General features: G+C 45.5%; 1 protein-coding gene across 2 annotated transcripts in view; it reads right to left on the bottom strand.

Moving 5' to 3' along the window:
- pdgfc (platelet derived growth factor c) overlaps nucleotides 1-26,119 on the bottom strand; it is a 170,114-nt gene that overhangs the window by 52,755 nt on the left and 91,240 nt on the right. For both annotated transcript variants that reach the window (XM_034182108.1, XM_034182109.1), the window contains exon 2: nucleotides 10,898-11,090. In XM_034182108.1, the coding sequence (XP_034037999.1) occupies nucleotides 10,898-11,090 (193 nt within the window). The remainder of the gene's footprint in view (nucleotides 1-10,897; nucleotides 11,091-26,119) is intronic.

The following is a 26,119-nucleotide window of genomic DNA, read 5'->3' as shown; positions in this document are numbered from 1 at the left end:
CAAGTCCCGAATTCCCAGGTGATCACCATCCCCGACTGTTGGATCTGGTACTGCTGGCGAAGAACAAAGACAGTCAAGTGTGGGTGTGTGTACACCCAGTAACAATAACGGTGGGAATGCCACCTCCACCTCACACTCAGCGCGTTGCAGCAGTCTCAGCTGAAAAGGAGCGCCGTCTTGCACAGCCTCCTCAAAAATGACCGGTTCTCCTGCAAACACTCACAATAAACAGATTTACAAAAGGCTGAGGATATTACCTCCAATGAAGTATGATATCTCGGCAACAAGGTGGAGATGACATCTGGTCTTTATGGAGTGAGATGATGTTGAGTAGATGGGTGACAGCTGTCAAGAGGTAATGAGCGACAGCTGTCACCCCCGGCTGTGTCCATGGCGGCAGCGCCCTCTCGTGCCTGAAGCCCGCACTTCAGGCAGAGCGCCCACTGGTGGTGGGCCAGCAGTACCTCCTCTTCTGGCGGCCCACACACAACAGGACCCCCCCCCTCAATGGGCGCCTCCTGGCGCCCGACCCGGCTTGTTGGGGTGTCGACGGTAGAAGTCGGCCAGGAGGGCCGGATCCAGGATGAAGCTCCTCTTCACCCAGGAGCGTTCTTCGGGTCCATACCCCTCCCAGTCCACCAAGTACTGGAACCCCCGACCCATCCGACGGACGTCCAGGAGCCGGCGCACCGTCCAAGCCGGCGCACCGTCGATGATCCGAGCAGGAGGGGGCGCCGGTCCGGGAGCACAGAGGGGTGAGGTGTGATGAGGTTTGATACGTGACACGTGGAAAACCGGATGGATCTGCAGTGAAGCCGGGAGTTGGAGCTTCACTGCGGCAGGACTGAGGACTTTGAGGATCTTGAAGGGGCCAATGTGCCTGTCCTGAAGTTTCGGGGAGTCCACCTGGAGGGGGATGTCCTTCGTGGAAAGCCACACCTCCTGCCCGGGCTGGTAAGCAGGGGCCGGGGATCGCCGGCGGTCTGCATGGGTCTTCGCCCTCGTCCGGGCCTCAACAAGGCAGACGGGCGGAGCGCCACACCCGACGGCACTTCCGCAGGTGGGCCTGGATCCGAGGGCACACCGACCTCTCCCTCCACCACGGGAAACAACGGGGGCTGATACCCACAAACACACCTCACATGGGGAGAGGCCGGTGGCGAAGACACCTGGCTGTTATGCGCATACTCGATTCAGGCCAGATGGTTACTCCAGGCCGCGGTCGGTGCGCGGATGTGACGCAGCGGAGGGTCTGTTCCAGTTCCTGGTTGACCCGCTCTGCCTGTCCGTTCGTCTGTGGATGGTACCCGGACGAGAGGCTCACGGTGGCCCCCAGTTCCCTGCAGAAGCTCCTCAGACGTGTTGAGGAGAACTGGGGGCCATGATCTGAGACGATGTCGGAGGGTATCCCATGCAGACGGACAACGTGGTGGACCAGGAGGTCTGCTGTCTCCTGGGCTGTTGGGAGCTTCGGGAGGGCCACGAAGTGGGCCACCTTGGAGAAACGGTCCACTATCGTGAAGATGGTGGTGTTGCCCTGGGACGGCGGGAGGCCCGTGACAAAATCCAGGCCGATGTGGGACCAGGGGCGATGAGGCACCGGCAGCGGCTGGAGGAGTCCTTGGGCCTTCGTGTGTACTGCCTTGCCCCTGGCACAGGTGGTGCATTCCTGGATATATTCCCGGACGTCTGCCTCCATAGACGCCCACCAGAAGCGCTGCCGGACAACTGCCATGGTCCTTCGCACCCCTGGATGACAGGAGAGCTTGGAACCGTGACAGAAGTCCAAGACTGCAGCTCTGGCCTCTGGTGGGACGTACAGACGGTTCTTCGCACCTGTTCTTGGGTCCGGGCTCCGTGCCAGGGCCCTCCCGGACGGTCTTCTCCACGTCCCAGGTGAGGGTGGCCACGATAGTGGACTCAGGCAGGATGGGCTCCGGTGGATCCGACAGTGCAGTTTGACCTCCTCTTCGTGTACCCGGGACAAGGCATCCGACCTCTGGTTCTTGGTCCCAGGGGCGATAGGTGATCCGGAAGTCAAAAACGCCCGAAGAACAGTGACCAGCGGGCTTGCCTGGGGTTCAGAGCGTTTGGCGGTCCTGATATACTCCAGGTTCCGATGGTCAGTGAAAACCGTGAACGGCACAGACGCTCCTCCAACAGGTGTCTCCACTCCTCAAGAGCCTCTTTCACCGCAAGGAGTTCTCGATTGCCGACGTCATAGTTCCGTTCAGCCGGGGTCAACCTGCGTGAAAAGTAGGCACACGGGTGAAGAACCTTATTGGTCTCTCCGCTCTGGGACAGCACGGCTCCTATCCCTGAGTCCGAGGCATCCACTTCAACCATGAACTGGCGGCTAGGGTCGGGCTGCACCAAAACTGGCGCAGTAGAGAACCGTCGTTTCAACTCCTTGAACGCGGCTTCGCACCGATCCGACCAGGTGAAGGGGACTTTTGGAGAGGTCAGGGCTGTCAGGGGGCTAACTACCTGACTGTAGCCCTTAATGAACGTCCTATAGAAATAAGCGAAACCGAGGAACTGTTGCAGCTTCCTACGGCTTGTTGGTTGGGGCCAATCTCTCACCGCCGCAACCTTGGCCGGATCAGGGGCGACGGAGTTGGAGGAGATTATAAACCCCAGGAAGGACAAAGACGTGCGGTGAAACTCGCACTTCTCGCCCTTCACAAACAGTCGGTTCTCTAATAACCGCTGCAGGACCTGACGTACATGCTGGACATGGGTCTCAGGATCCGAAGAAAAGATGAGAATATCGTCCAGATATACGAAGACGAATCGGTGCAGGAAGTCCCGCAAGACGTCGTTAACCAAGGCTTGGAACGTCGCGGGGGCGTTGGTGAGGCCGAACGGCATGACCAGGTACTCAAAGTGACCTAACGGGGTGTTAAATGCCGTCTTCCATTCGTCTCCCTTCCGGATCCGAACCAGGTGATACGCATTTCTAAGATCCAGCTTAGTAAAGATTTTGGCTCCATGCAGGGGGGTGAACACGGAATCTAACAATGGCAACGGGTATCGGTTGCGAACCGTAATCTCATTCAGCCCCCTGTAATCAATGCATGGACGGAGTCCGCCATCTTTCTTGCCCACAAAAAAGAAACCTGCCCCCATCGGGGAGGTGGAGTTCCGGATCAGCCCGGCAGCTAATGAGTCCCGGATGTAGGTCTCCATTGATTCGCGCTCAGGTCGTGAGAGGTTGTACAGCCTGCTGGACGGGAACTCAGCGCCTGGAACCAAATCAATGGCACAATCATACGGACGGTGCGGGGGAAGGGTGAGTGCCAGATTCTTCCTGAAGACGTCAGCAAGATCGTGGTACTCAACCGGCACTGCCGTCAGATTGGGAGGGACTTTGACCTCCTCCTTAGCCTGTGAACCGGGAGGAACCCGAGGATCCTAAACACCCCCGATGGCAGGTTTCGCTCCACTGAACCACCACCCCAGACGGCCAATCAATCCGGGATTGTGCTCAACATCCATGGATGCCCAAAATCACGCGGGAGGTAGAAGGAGTTACAAAAAACTCAATCTCTTCCCAATGGTTTCCAGACACCACCAGAGTTACTGGTTGTGTCTTGTGTGTGAGTAAAGGGAGGAGGGTGCCATCTAGTGCCCGCACCTGCAATGGCGAAGGAAGTGCCACCAGAGGGAGCCCTACCTCCCTTGCCCATCTGCTAGTCTAGCAGATTCCCTTGACCCCCGTGTCCACCAGTGCTCGGGCTTGAAGGGTTAAATCCCCGCTCAGGATTGTGACTGGGAGTCGTGTGGCAATTTGTGTGTGTCTTACTTAAATGTTTTGACCCCCCCTTAGCCCAGTCTCTAAGGGCGAGTGTTGTCGTTTTGGCCGTTTGGGGCAATTTCTCTGTGTGTGCTCAGTTGAGCTGCAGAGAAAACACTCTCCACGGATCAGCCTCCCCATTTTGGCCCTGTGCATTTCCCTAACAACGTCAGCAGGGGGAGCTGTTGCCCCACAAAGCGCTGCGGCTGTGGAGCGTGGGGAGGGCGGCCCCTTTTCGAACCCGGAAGGGAGAGGGGGCGGCGCGTATCCGGTCACGTCCTTCGCCTCGCTCCCGACGGCGTTCCTCCAACCGATTGTCTAACCGTATAACGAGATCGATAAGCCATCTAAATCCCGCGGTTCCTCCTTAGCTACCAGCTGCTCCTTCAGAAACCAACGACAGTCCGTTTATGAGGCGGCGCGGAGCGCAACGTTATTCCAGCCGGACCTCGCAGCCGCGATGCGGAAGTTGACTGCATAAGCGGCTGCGCTCTCGCGTCCCTGTCTCATTGACAGCAGCACAGTTGAAGCGGTCTCTCCTCTGTTAGGGTGATCAAACACTGTTCTGAACTCCCCCACAAACCCAGTGTATGCTGATAACAACCGTGAGTTCTGTTCCCAGAGTGCCGTAGCCCAGGCGCGTGCTTTACCCCCGAAGCAGAGCAATCACATAAGCTATTTTACTAGCATCTGACGCGTACATGACGGGACGTTGTGCGAAGACGAGTGAACACTGCATAAGAAAGTCCGCGCACGTCTCCACACAACCTCCGTACGGCTCAGGAGGGCTTATGTATGCTTCAGGGGATAGTGGGAGGGGTTGTTGAACCACCACTGGAACATTTATATCCTGCACAGGGTCGGCAGGAGGAGGAGCTGCAGCAGCGCCCTGAGCGCTCGCCGCCATCTGTGCGGAGAGAGCCTCCACCCTGCGGTTCAGGAGGATGTTTTGCTCAGTCATTTGATCCAACCGAGCCGTAAAGGCGGTGAGAATGTGCTGCAGCTCACCAATCACGTTTCCTGCAGACGCCTGCACTCCCTGCTCTCCCATTGGTCGTTCAACAGCCGGGTGATGCCCCTCGGAGTCCATGACGCTGGCCGAGATATCCTGTTGGGAAAGTGTAGTGACACGGACCCACAACAGGGGGCGCAAATGAACGGTCAATAGATGAGCCAAAATATAACAATTTAATGTTGTGAATGTGCACAACGAACATACAGACAATCTCAGAATATCACAACAGTCAATACACAAAGGTGACGTGTGGGCAGCTCGAGGATAGAAGACTTCTGTCTGAGGAGAGCCGGAACCACACGATTTCCGCCGCCCCAGAACCCGGTGAATACTGGAGCCGCCAAGTCCCGAATTCCCAGGTGATCACCGTCCCCGACTGTCGGATCTGGTACTACTGGCGAAGAACAAAGACAGTCAAGTGTGGGTGTGTGTACACCCAGTAACAACAACGGTGGGAATGCCACCTCCACCTCACACTCAGCGCGTTGCAGCGGTCTCAGCTGAAAAGGAGCGCCGTCTTGCACAGCCTCCTCAAAAACGACCGGTTCTCCTGCAAACACTCATAATAAACAGATTTACAAAAGGCTGAGGATATTACCTCCAATGAAGTATGATATCTCGGCAACGAGGTGGAGATGACGTCTGGTCTTTATGGAGTGAGATGATGTTGAGTAGATGGGTGACAGCTGTCAAGAGGTAATGAGCGACAGCTGTCACCCCTGGCTGTGTCCATGGCGGCAGCGCCCTCTCGTGCCTGAAGCCCGTACTTCAGGCAGAGCGCCCACTGGTGGTGGGCCAGCAGTACCTCCTCTTCTGGCGGCCCACACACAACACCATGATTATAAAAATGAAGGGGAAAAAAGCTGTAAACATGTCTTTAAACATAAAAATACTGATCTGCAAATTTTTTTTACGCACACAACACAAAATAAGTTTGTTCTCAATCAATCAAGCTGGCAGCACTGATTTACTACGTTACTGTGCAGCACAATATATACAACCACACCATCTGCAACCCTTTTTTTCCAACCAGACCAAAATATAAAGCAGAAGCAAAATTGTCTGTATTGGCTGAATTTAAGTCACCACAACTGATATTAAAGCACAGTCACATATTTCTGTAACTGTTTTATTTGGGCAGTTAGCAGACTAATGCTGCAGCATCCAACACCTAAACCTCTTCAGCTCTGTCATTCTTCTTGTCCTCCAGTAGGGGGCTCTCCAGGAATGACGAGTGAGGTCACCATCCCCCAGATCTTCACCTCCTCTGTGATGGGTCTCTCCTCCAAGCTAACCAGTCAGCTGTGATATACTGACGGCACGACACTGAGCATAATGTGCAGCGGGTAAATCGATGGTCAGGCCTCGGGATCCCTGCTGCAGTTGAACCACAACAGAGGCAAACCCAGCCATTAACTGGAAGCATGCGTCTGCACTCTGCAAAGTAAAGGATGTACCCTATTACACGATGTGTGTGCACATGCAAAGTCAAATGGCAATGACCATATAATCAATAATCCAATAAATCAATAAACCAATAATCACACGACCACCTAAAAACCTTGGACTAATCATGTCTGCACGGCGTCATCCAAGTGTCAGGGGCAAAATAAATCAGCCTGCTCTTATTCACGAGCAGCCACAGCAGAGCACAAAAGGCCAACATCAAGATAGACAAAATCACAGATCTCTAATGCATCAAGCATACCAATAGTGCAGCAGATAACAGAATATTTGCAGAGGAATCCTTCAAATCCGGTTACAAGCACCAAAGTTTGACTGTGTATACCTTTTGGTACATATTTCAGAAAAATAACGTCAGCCATTTGAATTTTCAATAGGGGGCCAAGTAGGGGTCAATTGAAGAACTGCATAGGGGTCAAAAAAAATGTTCCAATCATATTGAAAGCTATACCACATTATGTGTCTGATCACAACGATTCCAAAAAGGTATAGTTTGGACTCTCTGTGACTGAATGTTTGGGGTTATGGGGTAAAAACAGCAAGAATGGCAACAAAGGTCACTTTCAGTTTGTACAGGGGTCAAAAGTTAAAGTTGCTCCAATTATGGTAAAACATGATGCAAATTATTGGTTGAGTTAGTAGGATTTTAAAAAAGGAATAGTTTGCACCATATGTCATGCTTAGTTATCATGTTACGGGGTAACATATGTCACGTATCCAATAGACGTCGACATTGTTTGACCGTTACTTTGGAGACCAAACTCAGAACTATTCCATTTGTTAATCCTATTAGTTCAACCAATAATTTGCACCACGTTTTACCAAAACTGGAGCAACTTTAACTTTTGACCCCTGTACAAACTGAAAGTGAACTTTGTCACCATTCTTGCTATTTTTACCCCATAACTCCAGAACATTCAGTCACAGATAGTCCAAACTATACCTTTTTGGAATCTTTGTGATCAGACACATAATGTGGTATAGCTTTCAATTTGATTGGAACATTTTTTTGACCCCTATGCAGTTCTTCAATTGACCCCTACTTGGCCCCCTATTGAAAATTCAAATGACTTTTTTTTCTACAATATGTACCAAAAGGTATACACAGTCAAATTTTGGTGCTTGTAACCGGATTTGAAGGATTCTTACAGTTATCTGCTGTACTACAACCGGTTACATCTACAACAGGGAAGATGTGTAAAATATCACTACAATTTTGCATGTTATGGTAAAAGCACCACATAATGCATACTTTGTATGTAATAATAATAATAATAATAAAATTCAATGACATGCAAAGCTTTTAATTTTGTTGTTGTTTTAATCAATGTAATTATGATTTGAATGGATTCAGCATGCAAGAAAATTTAGAAAACAACACTTCATTTGTGGCTGTATGACACTTAGCAGGGCAGACATGTGAAATGATTGTGTGTTTTATGGTAATGGCACCAGATTTTGCACAGACATAATTTAGCATGCAATTAAAAAAAAAAAAAAGGACATCATGCAAAGCACTTTTTCTGCCCCCTCCCTTTTTTAAATAGAAAATCCCTTCAGCTGCTCCCTTGTTTTCACTTGGGGTCACCACAGCAGATCAGAGGTGGATCTGTATGTTGATTTGGCACAAGTTTTACGCCGGATGCAACTCCACATTACATGGAGAAATGTGGAGGGGTGGGATTTGAATCGGGGACCCTCCATGCTGAAACCAAGCACACTAAACAATTGGTTACCACCCCTGTTCTTCCCCCCTTTTTAATAAATCAATGTAATTGTGAATGGAATGGATTAAGAATGTAAGAAAACAACAAAACACACTTCATTTGTATCTGTATGACAGACAGTGGGACAGATATGCATTTAAACTCAGTTTTACCCCATTTTTTAAAATCACTGTCCATTTAATGAATTCAGTGTGGAAGAAAATGCAAAACAACAGTTAATTTGTGTCTGTATGACATCACGGTGCATATGTGAAATGATTGTGTGTCGTATTGTAAAATTACTATATATATATATATATACAGTGGTGGGCACAGATAACCAAAAAATTAACTTCAGTAACAGATAATCAGATAGCAGGGGTGGTGGCCAAGTGCAACACAACTACTAGTAAAGCAAATTTAATAGCTTCTAATAATATTAAAAATAACAACAGACCCAAACAATAAGACCACACTTTTTTCTTTCAACAGTCTGCCCCAGCTGGAAGCTCTTGTTTACTACAGCGCTCCGAGCACAGAGGCACCCCGAGACCTAAACAATGAGACCACACTTTTTTCTTTCAACATTCGGCCCCTGCTAGAAACTTGTTTATTACAGCCTTCCCAACACAGAGGCACCCTGAGAGCAGCCATAAAGCCAGCTCTCTATCAATGACAAAGCTCCAGTCATGCGGAGGTCTTGAAAAATAAAGTCATATTGAGTTATGGTGTTGATTTATAAATAACATTAATACCGATAGAATAACTCCATTAATGTCAATTCTGTCATTTGTACAAAGTTAAAATATAACATATATCTTTTAATGTTGAATAATGCACTAATTCTGACGTTTTGTAACAAAGAGACAGATCGCAAAGGATTCTGGGTAAACGTGCCTCTGCTAAACACTGATTGGTTCAGTCATTCATTATGCAAACCAACACGTTAATGTGACGTCTGTCGTGTGTTGGTGTTTAAATGTGCTTTTGTAAAATATTCCATTTTTTTATTTGTAAAAACAGGCATTTTTACGGAGCCCTGGAAGTGTCATCGCAAAATTTTTTGCATGTGGAGAGAATTTCTCTCCACATTCTCTCTTTACAACATTCATTTGATGTTGTAAAATGTGCTTTACAGTGTGCGAGATGATTTTTCATGCAGGAATCTTTTGGACCAAGTTTCAGGTTAATCGTGCGTCCTGCATCGTGTAGTCATGGAGTATCAAGCTGCGGTCAACATCTGACGACCACCTCCTGATCGCCGATCGTATGGTTGAATGAGAATCAAACCTGTTTGATATATTATTGTGGTCGGCCGTCGTGAGGTTATCCTACTGCTGAAAGCTACAAGCAGCATCCAACCGTTCGCACTGTGCCTGTGCAAACACTGCAGAGCTGTCTTGTAATAATGTTATTATTATTATTATTTTGCAGTTGTTTTGTTTTTAAACTTCATTTGTAAAAAAAAGCTATTTGCAAAGCAAAAAAGTTGATTTGACAATCATCTGACATAACCGGGGTCAAAATAAATAGAACACTGCCATCTACTGGTTCCCAGACACTGCCATGAACACTACTGGCCAGTAGATGCTAGATGGCAGTAGAGGCTTTCAAAACAAATTCTAGATAATCCCTGTCTGCTCACATTTAAAATGCATGGAATTTAACAAACGCAATTAAAAAAATCAACATCTATAAACGCAGAGAATATATTCAAGAGAGTTTTAGGCACTAGAGTTTAATGCTGTTGTCCGTGGAGCCTGAACAGAGTGTCTGAAATGCATTTGTCCTATCGTGACGTACTGAGATTACATCATCCTACCCAAAATGCACTGCGGGGCACAGCATGTGCTCACAAAACCTTAAACATTAGCACATTACTTTAAAACTAAAACATATATCTGATATTTTTACTTTATGAAACTTCAGACATGACAGTAATTTTAAATAACTTGTCCAAAATTAGTTTGGTTAAAATTTGAACCATAAGTTAAAAATGTATGCCTCTGGGTGACTTAGGTCATATTGCCAGCATATTAGTATGGTGTTAAAGGAAATGGTTTTTTTTTTTTTTTCTTTTTCCTTTTGGGGCTGTTTGTTCTTTGTTTGCAGAGGATTGAGATGCTTTTTATACAAGCAGTTCTCTTCTGTTTGCAAAGGTTGTAACTATGTGTCTGTTACAAAACATTTAACAGGTGGGTGCTGAACTAATTTTAAAAATGCTTGTCACTGATTAGCTTTGTTTATTTTGTTTATCGGTTTAAAAGTTATTGGACAAAAATTAATCGGAAGGTAATTGGTCCGATAATGTTTTTTTAAGTTATCTAAAAAGATAATCTGATACTGAAAACATTATCTTCGATAATTATCTATTATCGGAAGTGTGCCCACCACTATATATATATATATATATATATATATATATATATATATATATATAAACACACCATGCCAAACTAACTCTTTTCTTCCTGAAGGTAATACCATGCCATTCCGGAACATCTTCAAAACTTTATTACTAATAGAGCTCTTGGTGAAATCCTATTGTACCCTCATTAATTCTATTTTACCTGAATTAATAGTAAATACCCACCAGGTGGAGACTTTGGTGCATTTCAAGGACGTTTGGACACGACGATGGCCAACCTGTTGCTTAATGTAATAGATATGTCATACAGACACAACTGAAGTGTCATGCTCTGTTTTTTATATACACACTGAATCCACAATTACATTGAAAAGACAAGAGCTTAGCATGATATTTATTTATTTTTTTAATTAATTATATACCAACTATTTGTGCAAAATTTGGTGCTTTTACCATAAAACACACAATCATTCCACATATCTGCCCCGCTGTAAGAGTATGTGAAACTACAGTCTGAATCAGAGTGTTTGCGTCTCCTCGAGTCTTACTTGCATATTCCATCTTCAGGGTCCTCCAGACTAAATCGCTCATCAAAACTGAGCTGGATCCTCATGTTACCGTTTGCCACAAGTCTCCAGATCAACGCGATGTTTCTGGGATAGGTGTGTGGGAAGTCCGGGCTGTGAACCATTCCCTCTCCAGACACTGTTATGATCTTCTCCTGCTGGGAATCTTGCACTCCTAAAACAGAGAAAACAGACAGAACTGAAACATTTTGTGCTTTAAATGAAGTAATTTGCATCTGGTTAGCAAAAAAAACTCCATATGACAGAGTCAAGAAACTGGGTTCAGGAGCTGGACTCTGATCTCTGATCTTGTAATCTGGAGCATAAACATGTTTCGTGTGCTACAAGGAGGTTTTATATACAAAAAGAAATATGGACCAGGTGCAAAATATCAAAGAGAGACTTTAAAGATGGAAGATGTTATCTACATCTGTCAGTCAGAAAGTTACAAGAATTGTCAGCCGTATCCTTCTCCCTTTTGGTGATTGAAACATGGCCTTTGATCACTTTTGTCCAATGCAAAAAGACTCTGATGAAGTACAAAGTCCAGTTAACAGTGCCCCCAACCACTGCATGAAAGAAAGTCTTTTCACCGGCTTCTTTCCACAATCTCACCCTTGAACTCTGTGAGAGTTCAGGACAGTCAGAGAGAACACTTGCATTGGTGCAGATGCTGTTCAAATCCAATGTGAAGATCAAGACACAACAAACTGGTCAAAAGATCCAAGTTGTTGGACGAAGCAGAACAGTGAGAAAACAAAACTATTCCAATGGACTGTAGCGGATCTGGAAGGGGATGCAGCCCCCCATTCATCTTGAGCTGCTCACCAAAGATGTGAAAAAATATGGGAAAGAAGGCTGATTGATGAATGCTGCTTCATGCAGAATTAGGAGATTCCTGGGGCTTAAAATAAAAATAGTGTATTCAAAACAATGACTAGGGACAGTATTTAACTTTCTAGACTGCCTTAGAACACAGGACAAAGGCTAAAGACACATGGGCATAACCCTGGACCCCCAGGTATGATCATCATGCTTTCAGCACAACCAACCACTTCACAACCGCCCACCTCCCTTCACCTGAGGCTCCATCTGGTCCTGGATGGCACTTGAGCTGATGACATAAGAAATACAAAAGAAAGCATGACTATAAAAAGCTGGACTCACCATCTAAACTGGCTGTAAAGAAACCCTGCTAATTTTCTCTGCTTGCATTCAGCATATCATCTCAGACTTGCAGGCTGTCAATGGTTGACTTTTTAGTTGTGAAACTAAAGCAGGTGGCACCAAAATGAGTGAATAATCACTTTTCCAAGCACCTTGCCCAAAAGCAAAGCAGTGTAACACCCGCAGCTCGTTGTTGCAATCCAGGCCATCACCTTCCCTTTTCCAGAGAGCGACAAGACATTTGTTCCAGAGGAACACTTTGTGATTTCCACCCTCACCTGATTCACCATCTTTACAAAGCCACGCAGATGAGGAGCGTTCCTCCTCAGTGAGTGACTCCCCAAGCCTGGCACCAAGAGGTGTTCAACATCCTGGCAGGAGGGTCAAGTATAAAAGAAGCGTCCCTACCTATTCTGAGTGCAATCACTGCCTTTCTTCCTTGGTATATGTCACAAATGTCACAACTACAGGTACTCAAGATGGCATGATATTCAGAGTGCCCTCTGAGATCAAACCCCTCACTCATCTTCAGTCTGTTCTGTCATTCATGCATCATTTAATTTGTGCCGCTGATGAGTCAGTATTCACAAACTAATTCAATATCGCTGCCTGTGAAAGTCACCAGCACGGGCTTAATGATCTCAGCATACTGCTGCAGGTTTGTTAGCACATATTACAGATAAGTAAACCATTTCCTCTGTGCAGCCAATGTTTTTAAAGCACATTTTAAGTACTCTATGATGCCATCATTTTCATTTAAGGATGTGATTCATGCCCAGCAGCATGATTCATTCTGAGGTTATTTTCTTTCAAGAGAAATAAAAACATACCCAGGTGTGTGTGTGTGTGTGTGTGTGTGTGTGTGTGTGTTTGTCACGTCTGTGTAATGTCACAGAATGGCTCCACACAAACACAGTGGCCCAGGACAGTTCCAAAGACAACAGCTCCGCAGAAGGCAACAGACACTTAAGAAAAGGGGAACCAAATGATAGATATTTTATTGCATTCAGTACCATAACTAACAGTTAAAAGATGATCACTCAATAAAAGTAAGTATTTTAAAGAAATACATTGTAATTCCTTTGATATGTGTTCTCAGTGCTGTTTACAATATATCAACATCACCATAAAGCATAATATATGTCTGTTAACGGCCAACTGGGTCCACAAGTTCTGGACCAAATCATCATCTGTGGACAATTATTGTGAAATTCCCACAACTGCATAGAATACGCTGTTACTAACTTACCAAATGCATCAGCATTAATTTTGTTTTGCCAAATACATGCATGTTTGATACATGTTCAACAAGAAAGTTTAATGAAACTTCAAATAACAACCCATTCACCAGTCCATCTATCCATCCAACCATCCATCCATTTTCTATACCTGGTTATTCCAATTAAGGGTCACAGGAGGGCTGGGGTGTATCCCAGCAGCCATAGGGCGTGAGGCGGGGTACACCGTGGACAGGATGGCAGTCTATCTGCAGGGCCACAACCTGCATGTCTTTGAATGTGGGAGGAGGAAACAAGAGAACCTGGAGGGAACCCACGCAAACACGGGAGAACATGCAAACTCCACACAGAAAGGCCGCAGGTGGGAATTAAACCCAAGATCTTCTTGCTGTCAGACAACAGTGCTAACCACTAAGTCAACCCCAAATGACAACTAATAATTCTGAATTTATTCAAGATTGGTTTATGAGTTGTTGAATAATCCCATGAAAGGTCAAATAAATCATCCCGATTGTGACCCAACTAGTAGAAGTTAATATTAAAATGACACAAATTTGCATGTTTGCCGATTCCTGACCAACTTAAAGGACATGTCTCACGTTTACCGTCCCAGTTAGTAAGACAACATAAAAGTACTCATGATGCTATGTGTTTCTGCACACATATGCTAATAATCAGTGATCTCTGATGTATTTTATTCCTTTCTCTCTGAGCGTTAGCAGGTGCATTTCTGGAAAACATTTCACTTGGCAATTTTCAGTGTGTGACGCACTTATAAGTAAAACAGAAATATTGTAATGACTGACAGACAGAGGGAAAATAACCTGTTTCATCCAAAAACGAAGTTTCTGAGCTGCTGTTCGAACGTGATGGCTTAGATTTACAGAGAGGAGACGATCCGCTTCACCCAAAACTCTTAACTTTTTCCAAGTGTCGGATTTTGGAGCCTTAAAGTGTGGTGACGTGCTGTTTGTGTTGATGCTGGTTTACTGAAGATGTGTACATCTGACACTTTTTAACAGATTTTCTGGACACAGAGATGGATTTGTTACATTGGAAAAAGTCAGAATACATTATTTCCAGGAATTAATGGACATTATTTAACGTGCCAGGATTGAGAGAGAGGCAGAGCTGCAGCCGCGGTGATCTCACGTGTGCTTCTTTGATCGCGTAAAGTTTATATTTGGAAGTTAAACCATAACACAACGGTGAGACTCCTTTTGTGTTTTGTGGCTAGATTTCTTTCTTTCTTTTTTTTTTTTTACTTTGAGAGAGTGTAAATTTGGAGCTGTAATGTATGTGTGCTGCGAAGCTCGCTGTGTGTGTGTGCGTTCACGCACTGTGCAGCTGACGAGATGCTTGGTTCCCCATAGCAGCAGATGTATTTTTTTTAGATTTTATTGATAACAACACTCATAATTAGTCGTACACAAAGCTGAACCTGGAGCAGAAATGGTTACTGACAGGCTGTGTTTATGAGTCATGGCTGCAGGTGCACAGAAACCTTCTTGGAGCCACAGATTTTACGGTGACTACATTAAAATGAACAGTTATCACTTAAAAATGAGTCACCATAACACAACATCATACTTATGTGAACTTTGGCATTAATCTGTGCCTCCGTTCTTTAACGTAATCAGCTGCATTCCACTGAAGAGCACGCGGGGGCGCTTCTAGTTGCAACGTCAATTGTCGGAAACACCCGAGTACTCACGAGTACTTTGTTTTCGGATGTCTCCATAGCTGTTTGTTGGGAATGCCATATACTTTGAAACTGGTCACAGAAGTGCACAAAGTAATCCCAGTGGATCATCGGATGGTCACTAACAGCCTAAATCTTAATTGTTCTGATTTTGGTGTGACATGTCATTTAAAAGAAATGAAAAAAAAAAAAATACCCATGCATGAATTCTGCATCACAAAGTCAGACTGCACCAGCAGATAATTAAAAAATGTCATTGCATTACAAACGTACCAGCATATTTTATATATATATATATATATATATATATATATATATATATATATATATATATATATATATATATATATATATATACACACACACACACACACACACACACACACACACACACACACACACACACACACACACACACACAGTATACTTGGTGATATCAATACATTTAGCATGCTTTGAGGGCCACATAGTCAACTGTGATGTGTGTGCATGTTTGCTCTTAACTATCAGCCACTTCATATTTTGACTTCATCGTGAAGTCACTTATAATCAATCACAAATATGACAATATGAGCCTTTCATCAAATCTACAGCCACAATGGTACAACCCCAATTCCAATGAAGTTGGGACTTTGTGTAAAATGTAAGTAAAAACAGAATACAATGATGTGCAAATCCTCTTCAACCTATATTCTATTGAATACACCACAAAGACAAGAAATGTAATGTTCAAACTGATAAACTTTATTGTTTTGTCCAAATATTTGCTCATTTCAAAATGGATGCCTGCAACACATTTTGATCCCTTAGTGCTGCCTGAGGGATTAAGGTCATGGGCATTCAATGTTGGTTTTCGGGCTTGCAGCTTATGTGTAGAAAGTTCTCCAGAGTCTATGAATCTTCTGCATCTGAATTTGAGGTTCCACAGGGGTCTGTCTTAGGCCCCCTGCTTTTCTCCCTTTATATAGCACCCCTTGGGCACATATTGTGGAGTTTTGGGATTACCTTTCACTGCTATGCAGATGATACTCAGTTATATATGCCGATAACTGCTGGTAATCTCGTTCACACAAAATCCTTAGAAGATTGCCTTGCAGCAGTGAGAAGTTGGATGTCTAGAAACTTCCTACTTTTAAACTCTGATAAGACTGAAATGATGGTTCTTGGTCCAGTGAGACACTGGCATCAATTTGACCAGTTAACACTCAGCCTAGGCTCCTGTGTCATACATCACACTGACAAAGTGAGGAACCTTGGGGTAATTTTTGATCCTTCGTTGTCCTTTGGCCTCCATATTAGAAATATTACTAGGACTGCTTTCTTCCACCTGCGAAATATAGCAAAGATTCGTCCCATACTGTCTATGGCCGATGCTGAGACCCTGATCCATGCGTTCATCTCTTCTAGATAGGACTACTGCAATGTTCTATTTTCTGGTTTACCGCAGTCTAGCATTAGGGTTCTCCAATTGGTTCAAAATGCTGCAGCCAGACTTTTGACACGAAGCAGAAAGTTCAACCACATTACACCCATTTTGGCATCTCTTCACTGGCTTCCTATCCCAGTGAGATCAGATTTTAAGATTCTGCTACTAATAAAATCCTATAAAATTATTCATGGACTGGCACCTCCCTACTTAGCTGACCTAATTAAACCCTACGTACCAGACCGGGCTTTGAGTTCTCAGGATGCAGGACTACTTTGTGTCCCTAGGGTGAATAAGAAGTCTGTGGGTCACAGAGCTTTCTCTTATCATGCCCCTGTTCTGTGGAATGGTCTCCCTGTGTCAATAAAACAATCAGATTCTGTGGAGACTTTCATGTCCAGACTTAAGACGCACTTCTTTTCTCTTTCATGGGTGATTCTTAGACTACGGGCACTTATTATGTCCTTTTATCATATTGTATGAAAAACAGAAAAAAAGGGAAATTTCACACTTTTATAGTTATCTTTACAATGAAAGTGTGTTAAGAAATTTGTTCTAGTAGTCTATGATGACTTTTTCACCTTTTTTCAGCATCATTATATGCAAATATTGCCGTTTTGTGCTTGTCCCACACCCAGACTTTTGATCTTCAATGATAAAAATGAATGGTAAAGAAACATTTTTTCTAATGTTTTAAAATAGCTCTGAATAAAATATCAGTAAAATAATCAAAACATAATTGGGGTATTCAATGTCATACAACTGTTGTGATTTTTTTAAACAAAATGTAGTTGTCCCACACTACTGCCGTAATTTCCACCACAACACTAATGTCCCTTTAAACAGTTTGTATGAAAGATTGTTTGGGTAGTTTCTATGGAGATAAACAGTGACATCAGAGCACATGTATATAGCACCAAATCACAACAAACAGTTGCCCAAAGGCGCTTTATATTGTAAGGCAATGGTGTGGTGGAAATTCCATTTACAAGGCCAATAGTGCCCGTAGTTAAAGAATCACCCTCATATAGCTAGCATACTGGTACAGTTTTGTTTTACGCTTTTTACTTTTTTAATTCATGTTATTAGTAATTGGAGCGGGCTGCGGCCTCAACTTTACCTAAATTCTGGGTCTTTTAGTGAAGCTTAGGGCTTGTGGCCGGCGATCACCTTAATATTTCTTCTGTTTTTCTTGTTGATTATTGCTGGCAAATTATACAGTATTTTTTGTCTTTCTGATGCCTGATTCTGGTTTTTCTCTGTTTAAGGTGCAGCTCCATCCAGAGATGGGAGTTGTGTTTGTGTTGGCGATCCTCCTGTCCTGTGCACCAACAGCAATTCTTGTATATATTCGTCCGTGAATTGTTCTGTGAACTGTTTCTGTAATTTATGTTTGTAGCATGGCCCAAGCAGAGGGTCACCCCTTTGAGTCTGGTCTGCTTGAGGTTTCTTCCTCAGAGGGAGTTTAGACTTTACCTGTGTGAAGCGCCTCGAGGCAACTCTGTTGTGATTTGGCGCTATATAAAGGAAAATAAATTGAAACTGAAAAAAATCAGTTTGAACAATAAATATCTTGTCTTAGTGGTGTATTCAATTGAATATATACTCAACAAAAATATAAACGCAACACTTTTGGTTTTGCTCCCATTTTGTATGAGATGAACTCAAAGATCTAAAACTTTTTCCACATACACAATATCACCATTTCCCTCAAATATTGTTCACAAACCAGTCTAAATCTGTGATAGTGAGCACTTCTCCTTTGCTAAGATAATCCATCCCACCTCACAGGTGTGCCATACCAAGATGCTGATTAGACACCATGATTAGTGCACAGGTGTGCCTTAGACTGCCCACAATAAAAGGCCACTCTGAAAGGTGCAGTTTTGTTTTATTGGGGGGGATACCAGTCAGTATCTGGTGTGACCACCATTTGCCTCATGCAGTGCAACACATCTCCTTTGCATCATCCGTGAAGAGAACACCTCTCCAACGTGCCAAACGCCAGCGAATGTGAGCATTTGCCCACTCAAGTTGGTTACAACGACGAACTGGAGTCAGGTCAAGACCCCGATGAGAACGACAAGCATGCAGATGAGCTTCCCAGAGACGGTTTCTGACAGTTTGTGCAGAAATTCTTTGGTTATGCAAACCGATTGTTCCAGCAGCTGTCCGAGTGGCTGGTCTCAGACAATCTTGGAGGTGAACATGCTGGATGTGGAGGTCCTGGTCTGGTGTGGTTACACGTGGTCTGCGGTTGTGAGGCTGGTTGGATGTACTGCCAAATTCTCGGAAACGACTTTGGAGACGGCTTATGGTAGAGACATGAACATTCAATACACGAGCAATAGCTCTGGTTGACATTCCTGCTGTCAGCATGCTAATTGCACGCTCCCTCAAATCTTGCGACATCTGTGGCATTGTGCTGTGTGATAAAACTGCACCTTTCAGAGTGGCCTTTTATTGTGGGCAGTCTAAGGCACACCTGTGCACTAATCATGGTGTCTAATCAGCATCTTGATATGGCACACCTGTGAGGTGGGATGGATTATCTCAGCAAAGGAGAAGTGCTCACTATCACAGATTTAGACTGGTTTGTGAACAATATTTGAGGGAAATGGTGATATTGTGTATGTGGAAAAAGTTTTGGATCTTTGAGTTCATGTCATACAAAATGGGAGCAAAACCAAAAGTGTTGCGTTTATATTTTTGTTGAGTGTATATATATATATATACGAGGTGTATTAGATAAGAAACCGACACTTTTTTTTTAACTATATGGATTTGAATGATGTGCGATTACACCAATCATGCTTGAACCCTCGTGCGCATGCGTGAGTTTTTTCACGCGTGTCGGTGATGTCATTTCCTTCTGGGCAGGCCTTGAGTGAGATGTGGTCCCGCCCTCTCGGCTGAATTCCTTTGTTTCACACGTTGCTCGAGACGGCGCGCGTTGCTTTATCAAAATTTTTTCTGGACCTGTGAGGAATATCCGAGTAGACACTATTTGAGAAATTTAGCTGGTTTTCGGTGAAAAGTTTAATGGCTGATGAGAGATTATGGGGTGTTTCTGTCGCTGTAAGGACTTCCCATGCAGCGGGACGTCGTGTAGCGCTTCCAGGCGCCGTCGCCGGCCTGTTTCGACCTGAAAACATCCTAATTTAAGGCTTAATTCACCCAGGACGTCGTGAGAGAACAGAGAAGATTCAGAAGAGGCCGGCATGAGGACTTTATGCGGACATTCCACTGTTTAAGGACATTTTGTAATGAAAGACGTGCACGCAAATTCGCCGAGTCATTTCTGTGACGACTCGACGAATCTGTGTGCGCCGCGACAGGAAAAACACCTCCGTGTTGAAAACTATTTGTAAAATTCAGGCGGCTTTTGATGGCTTTCAACAAGTGAGTATCTGAGAAATTGTTTAACAGCTTGGGCATGTTCCAACTTGCCCGTTAAGGTTTCCAATGGAGGTGTTTTTCCTGTCGCGACCCCCCCCGCGGTTGGGTCCGGCCCGACATGCGACTCTGCCCGCACGTTCTTGTTGTGTGTTGGGGGGGTGTGGCTGGACATTTTGGTGTTCTTTTCTTTTCTTTGCTCTCCAGGTGGTATGAAAACTGATTTGTCTGTGGAGAAGGTGCTGGCAGAAGAGTCCTTCACCCTCATCAACATTATGTGCAGCACCTGTGGATGGTGCTCACATGCAACCTTAAAGACTTTCAGCTGAAGCAGATAATTAGATGGCGTTCTGCATTTAAGCCATGTGTGATTCAAGCAGAATTGCCGGGAACTCGACCTTGTGATGTTCGTTTGTGAGACGCTGAGGACTGCGCCTGGGTTTGACACATCGTGCCTGTGAAGCAGGAAGGGTGAGGGACACATGCTGTCAGCACACATCAGAGGTGATTAATTGTTTGACTACTTGTTGATAGTAACTTGGTATTTTGTTACGCAGTATATTTGAATTGTGATGAGAATTGTGCAGCTCGCTTCTCACTGCTGTGGCGTGCGGACAACTGATCCTCCACCTGTTGTGAGAAGCTGCTCATTTACATAAAGCTTAAATACAGACCTGAATGTGTTGCTGATAGTGTGTGCCTTTTGAAGGATATTGCTTGTAACTGCTGACTTACCTCACCTCTTCTATCCTTCGCAGAGAGTTGGTTTGTCGTGTCCACCTGGGGGGTGTTTGGCGGTAAAAGTGAGTCCAGAAGTGCCGGGGTTCGATCCTTTTAGGCGCTGGAGAGCGTGCCAGCCTTCACTCCACCAGACTGACGCATCTTTAGTTCAGTCACTTTGTTATGCACCAGAGGGTGGAAAGAATAAATTGTTTTGTTATTGGAACCGCTTTCTGGTTATTTTAGCGCTGGGTTCCATCAGACGCAGGTCCGCTCCTCAACCCGCGTCGACACATAACAGTAGTTCCCGGCGATTCCAAAATGGACCCAGCGGCAGAGGCAGTTCCTTTCGCCGAAAGAGTTCAAGAACACTTGGAGAAAATATGGGAGCAATTACAGCATCTCGCAAACCAAATTAAACAAACAGACGCCCCTGTTACGAAGCTTGCAGCGCAAGCCGTTCCGCTTCCTGCTGCTCCAGCTGCGGCACCATCGATACCGGTGCAGATAACTCCGTCACCCAGAGATTCGGCGTCCGAACCGATTATTTGTCATCCGGAGCCTTATGCGGGAGACATTGAAGCTTGTGCTTCGTTTTTGATGCAATGTTCTCTGGTTTTTGCTCAGCGACCGGCTTCCTTCTCTTCTGATGGGAGCCGTGTTTCATATGTGACAAATTTGCTCCGAGGTGACGCCTTAGCTTGGGTCACAGCGTTGTGGAGTAACAACTCGCCATTGTTAGGATCCTTTAAGGATTTCTCCCGTGAGTTCCGACTGGTTTTTGACCATCCGGTGAAAACGAATACCGTTGCCCAACGGTTGCTGAATCTCAGGCAGGGGAGGCGGAGTGCGGCGGAGTATTCCGTGGACTTCCGGATTTTTCTGCTCAGACAGGTTGGAACGCCGCAGCTTTACGAGGAGTGTTTGTTGATGGGTTAAATGAGTCATTAAAAGACGAGCTGGCAGTCCGTGACGAGCCAAACGATTTAGATGAGCTAATATCGTTGGTGATTCCTCTAGATGATCGGATGAAGGAGCGTGGACGCGAGAGAGGGCGGCCATCAGAGCGGGTTTTTTCGTCTCGGGGCTTTCCCCGACACAGATCTGGGCTGCCTCTTCTTCGCCCCACTGAGGCTCCTCCGACGGGACCTCCGGCTCCTCTTGCAGACGAGCCCATGCAGCTCGGACGAGCAGAGACCACTGTATTGCCCCGACATATAAGCGTCAAGAAAAGTAATGGTGACGTATCTCCAGGTGTTCTGGGACAGGCGAAATAACACACATAAAAAAAAAAAAAAAAAAACTTGTAGGGGCTAATGTTTTGTTTCTTTGAATAGGGGTTATAATTTGTTTGGGGAGTCAGAGGCGTGTCTGGTGGAGTGAACGTTAGGCGGTTAGAAGCCCGTCTGGGCTCACTTGATCGTTATTTTTTTATGTGTATTTAGGTATTTTCTGTTTGGGTTTTGGGGTCGTTTTCTTTTGTTGTTTTTTATTTCCGTACATCCCTAACCCCAACCTCACTTGCCCCAAGACCGTTCGTCTTGTGGGTTGTGGGGTGGTGCAGGTTGGTCACGCTGAGCATTCTCAGAAGACCTCTGCACCTAGGGGGGGTTGTTAGGGGCGTTTTTCTTGGTTTGGTTAGGGCCCGGTTCCACTCCAGCCTCGGTGAGCCTTTGTACCGTTCGTCATTGGTGTTGCCGAGGTGTGGTGCAGCGGGAACATACCTCAGTCGGAGGGGTGGGCCGATCTGTTGCCGTTCGCCATTTCGGTAGTTCCACCCCTCCCGAGAGGCTGGGGTATGGTCGAGTTGGGGCACCGGACGTATTTCCGGTTTTCCGCTGCGCCTTGGGGTTGGGGCTGGGTTAGTTTTTCCTGTTCCCTTCCCCGGCTTAATGTTTTGTGCCGTTCACCAAAATTGAGCCGCCGAGGGGCTCTGGGAGGGACCTGAGGTCTTTCAGGGTGCCGGGGAAGGTAACAGGGTTTAACGGTTGTTTTATTTGCCCCCGGGGTTGTTTAAGGTAGTCCTCCGGGGGTTGGACTTTGATTTTGTTTTGTTTCCTTCCGGGTTCCACCTCCAGGGTTGATGGGACGGTCCTCTGGGGGGGAATTGGCTTGTGGGGCCGACTAGCCAGGTGTGGCCGGGTCTGGGGTTCCGGGGTTGTGGGGAGGGTGCCTCCTGGGGTTTGATGGTACGGTCCTCTGGGGGGCGCCGTTTGCTCCATGTGTACCTGGGGACCTTTGTGGGATTCCGGTTCTGGCTATTCCTCCTGGAACCGGCGGTAAAGGCCTTCTGGGGGGGGGGGGGGGGGGGCTTGCTCTGCAGGTCATTCTGGGGGGTTGTTTGTTATTTTTCTTTTTTGCATTTATGTTTGTATTGTGTTTGTGGGGCTGTGTTGGGTTTTTGCGTTTGGGAGTTTTTCTTTTCTTCCCGGGGTTGGATGGGACGGTCCCCTGGGGAGGTTTTGGGTGGGTTTTATGTTTTTTCTTGTGTGTTGGATTGTACTGGGGACTGTTTTGGGGTTTTTGTTGATGCCAGCCAGCCTTCCAGCTGCGGTGCCCTGTCCTGCTGTCTGTGGTGGACCTTGGGAGCGTTGTGCTGTCTGCTTCCTGATGAGGACCCCGGAGGGAGGTGCTGTTCTCGGGCCTGGTCTGTTCGGTCGCCGGGAGGCTTCCTGTTAAAGGGGGGGGTACTGTTGTGTGTTGGGGGGGTGTGGCTGGACATTTTGGTGTTCTTTTCTTTTCTTTGTTCTCCAGGTGGTATGAAAACTGATTTGTCTGTGGAGAAGGTGCTGGCAGAAGAGTCCTTCACCCTCATCAACGTTATGTGTAGCACCTGTGGATGGTGCTCACATGCAACCTTAAAGACTTTCAGCTGAAGCAGATAATTAGATGGCGTTCTGCATTTAAGCCATGTGTGATTCAAGCAGAATTGCCGGGAACTCGACCTTGTGATGTTCGTTTGTGAGACGCTGAGGACCGCGCCTGGGTTTGACACATTGTGCCTGTGAAGCAGGAAAGGTGAGGGACGCATGCTGTCAGCACACATCAGAGGTGATTAATTGTTTGACTACTTGTTGATAGTAACTTGGTATTTTGTTACGCAGTATATTTGAATTGTGATGAGAATTGTGCAGCTCGCTTCTCACTGCTGTGGCGTGCGGACAACTGATCCTCCACCTTTTGTGAGAAGCTGCTCATTTACATAAAGCTTAAATACAGACCTGAATGTGTTGCTGATAGTGTGTGCCTTTTGAAGGATATTGCTTGTAACTGCTGACTTACCTCACCTCTTCTATCCTTCGCAGAGAGTCGGTTTGTCGTGTCCACCTGGGGGTGTTTGGCGGTAAAAGTGAGTCCAGAAGCGCCGGGCTTCGATCCTTTTAGGCGCTGGAGAGCGTGCCAGCCTTCACTCCACCAGACTGACGCATCTTTAGTTCATTCACTTTGTTATGCACCAGAGGGTGGAAAGAATAAATTGTTTTGTTATTGGAACCGCTTTCTGGTTATTTTAGCGCTGGGTTCCGTCGGACGCAGGTCCGCTCCTCAACCCGCGTCGACACATAACAGTTCTTTCATTACAAAATGGAATGTCCGAATAAACTCCTCATGCCGACTTCTTCTGAAAGTTCTCTGTTCTCTGACGACTTACTGGGTCAACAGAGCCTGAAATGTGGAAGTTTTCAACTTGAAACGGCGAGACGCTGCCGCCTTGAAGTGCAGATCGCCATCCGGCGCCGTGGGCCGTCCTTAAAGCGACACTACCAGACCAAAATCTCTCATCAGCCGTTAAAATCTTTACCGAAAACCAGCTGAATTTATCGAATGGTGTCCACTCAGTTGTGCCTTACAGTTTTGAAAAAATTTTGATCAAACAAAGCAGAAGTTAGAGAAACTGAGGATAGTGCAGCTTTCCTTTAACAAGTCAATATGAAATCCCCCCCCCCCCCCCCCCCCCCAAAAAAAACATCAAATCTTGGCTTGAGACTCCCATGTACCTTGTGGCCAGTTGGTTTAAATGTCACTTCTTATGTTTAACAAAATAATTCTCTGTGCGATGCAACCATAAAACTGTATAGCTGATGCAAAGTTCATGCAAAGTTCCTCTAACTGCATCCAAGAAGCCTACAACCCATTTAAAATCATCATATGGGTGTCTTGGTGGCTTCCCTCACTTGTCTTCTTCTTATGGTCACTCAGTTTTTGAGATCAGCCTATTGCAAACAGACATACCACACCTTAATTTTAATTGTCACTGTCCAAATACCTATGGCCCCAGCTGTATTAAAGACATATACATCATAACCTGTTTTAGTTACTATGGGTTTCTGCAAGAGTGTTGCTGAGTTTAAAATGAAGAGTAAAATTCATTTGTAACTCTTTCATGAATGAACCTTAATACTTTATGCCACTGCTGAACGCAGCATTTCCAGCTTCCTCTGCTGTCGGATCATTTGTAACGCCTGCTTCTGGGTGGCACAGTATATATCTTTGAAAAACATTACTGTCAGAAATCACAAAGCAGTAAAGCTGTGGGCTTTCCCTACTAGTGGTGGCAACCATCATTTGTTTTACAGTGTTGGCTCTTTAAGAACTCTTCACTTACAGCAAAATATTAGCTCAGTTGGCTCAGAGTTCATTCATGTTTTCCAGTTATTTATATACTCCACCGCTGACTCATAGGTCAACTTCACTTCCTGAAGGAGCAACATGCATTTCGGTTCATTCATTCATCACAACATCCTGCTCCTCGAATGAGTTGCGACAAACATTGTTGGATTAACTATGCAGTGGTGGCACAACCCACTGGATATAATGTCTTGTCCATTAACCTTCATGTCGTGTTCAGGACAAATCTGACCGATTTACAACTTAAAACACGTCTGACTGCCGCAAGGTCTCATGATATCCTCCACACTGTGTACTTCAAACTGATGATCACCACTTTTATTGAATTTTGAGTGGTTTAGTCAATCATGTTCCACTTGTGGTATTTCCAGTCTTTTGTGTCAATTTCAATGTTCTCTTTTGTGGGTACACATCTCCTTTCTGCGCTTACTTGTTGATAGTAACTTGGTATATTGTTACGCAGTATATTTGAATTGTGATGAGAATTGTGCAGCTCGCTTCTCACTGCTGTGGCGTGCGGACAACTGATCCTCCACCTGTTGTGAGAAGCTGCTCATTTACATAAAGCTTAAATACAGACCTGAATGTGTTGCTGATAGTGTGTGCCTTTTGAAGGATATTGCTTGTAACTGCTGACTTACCTCACCTCTTCTATCCTTCGCAGAGAGTTGGTTTGTCGTGTCCACCTGGGGGGTGTTTGGCGGTAAAAGTGAGTCCAGAAGCGCCGGGGTTCGATCCTTTTAGGCGCTGGAGAGCGTGCCAGCCTTCACTCCACCAGACTGACGCATCTTTAGTTCAGTCACTTTGTTATGCACCAGAGGGTGGAAAGAATAAATTGTTTTGTTATTGGAACCGCTTTCTGGTTATTTTAGCGCTGGGTTCCATCAGACGCAGGTCCGCTCCTCAACCCGCGTCGACACATAACAGTA

This window comes from Thalassophryne amazonica, chromosome 11 (assembly GCF_902500255.1).
Source record: "Thalassophryne amazonica chromosome 11, fThaAma1.1, whole genome shotgun sequence".
Classification (NCBI taxonomy): Eukaryota; Metazoa; Chordata; class Actinopteri; order Batrachoidiformes; family Batrachoididae; genus Thalassophryne; species Thalassophryne amazonica.
The sequence above is the reverse complement of the archived record's forward strand: the minus strand, read 5'-3'. Positions and strand labels throughout refer to the sequence as shown.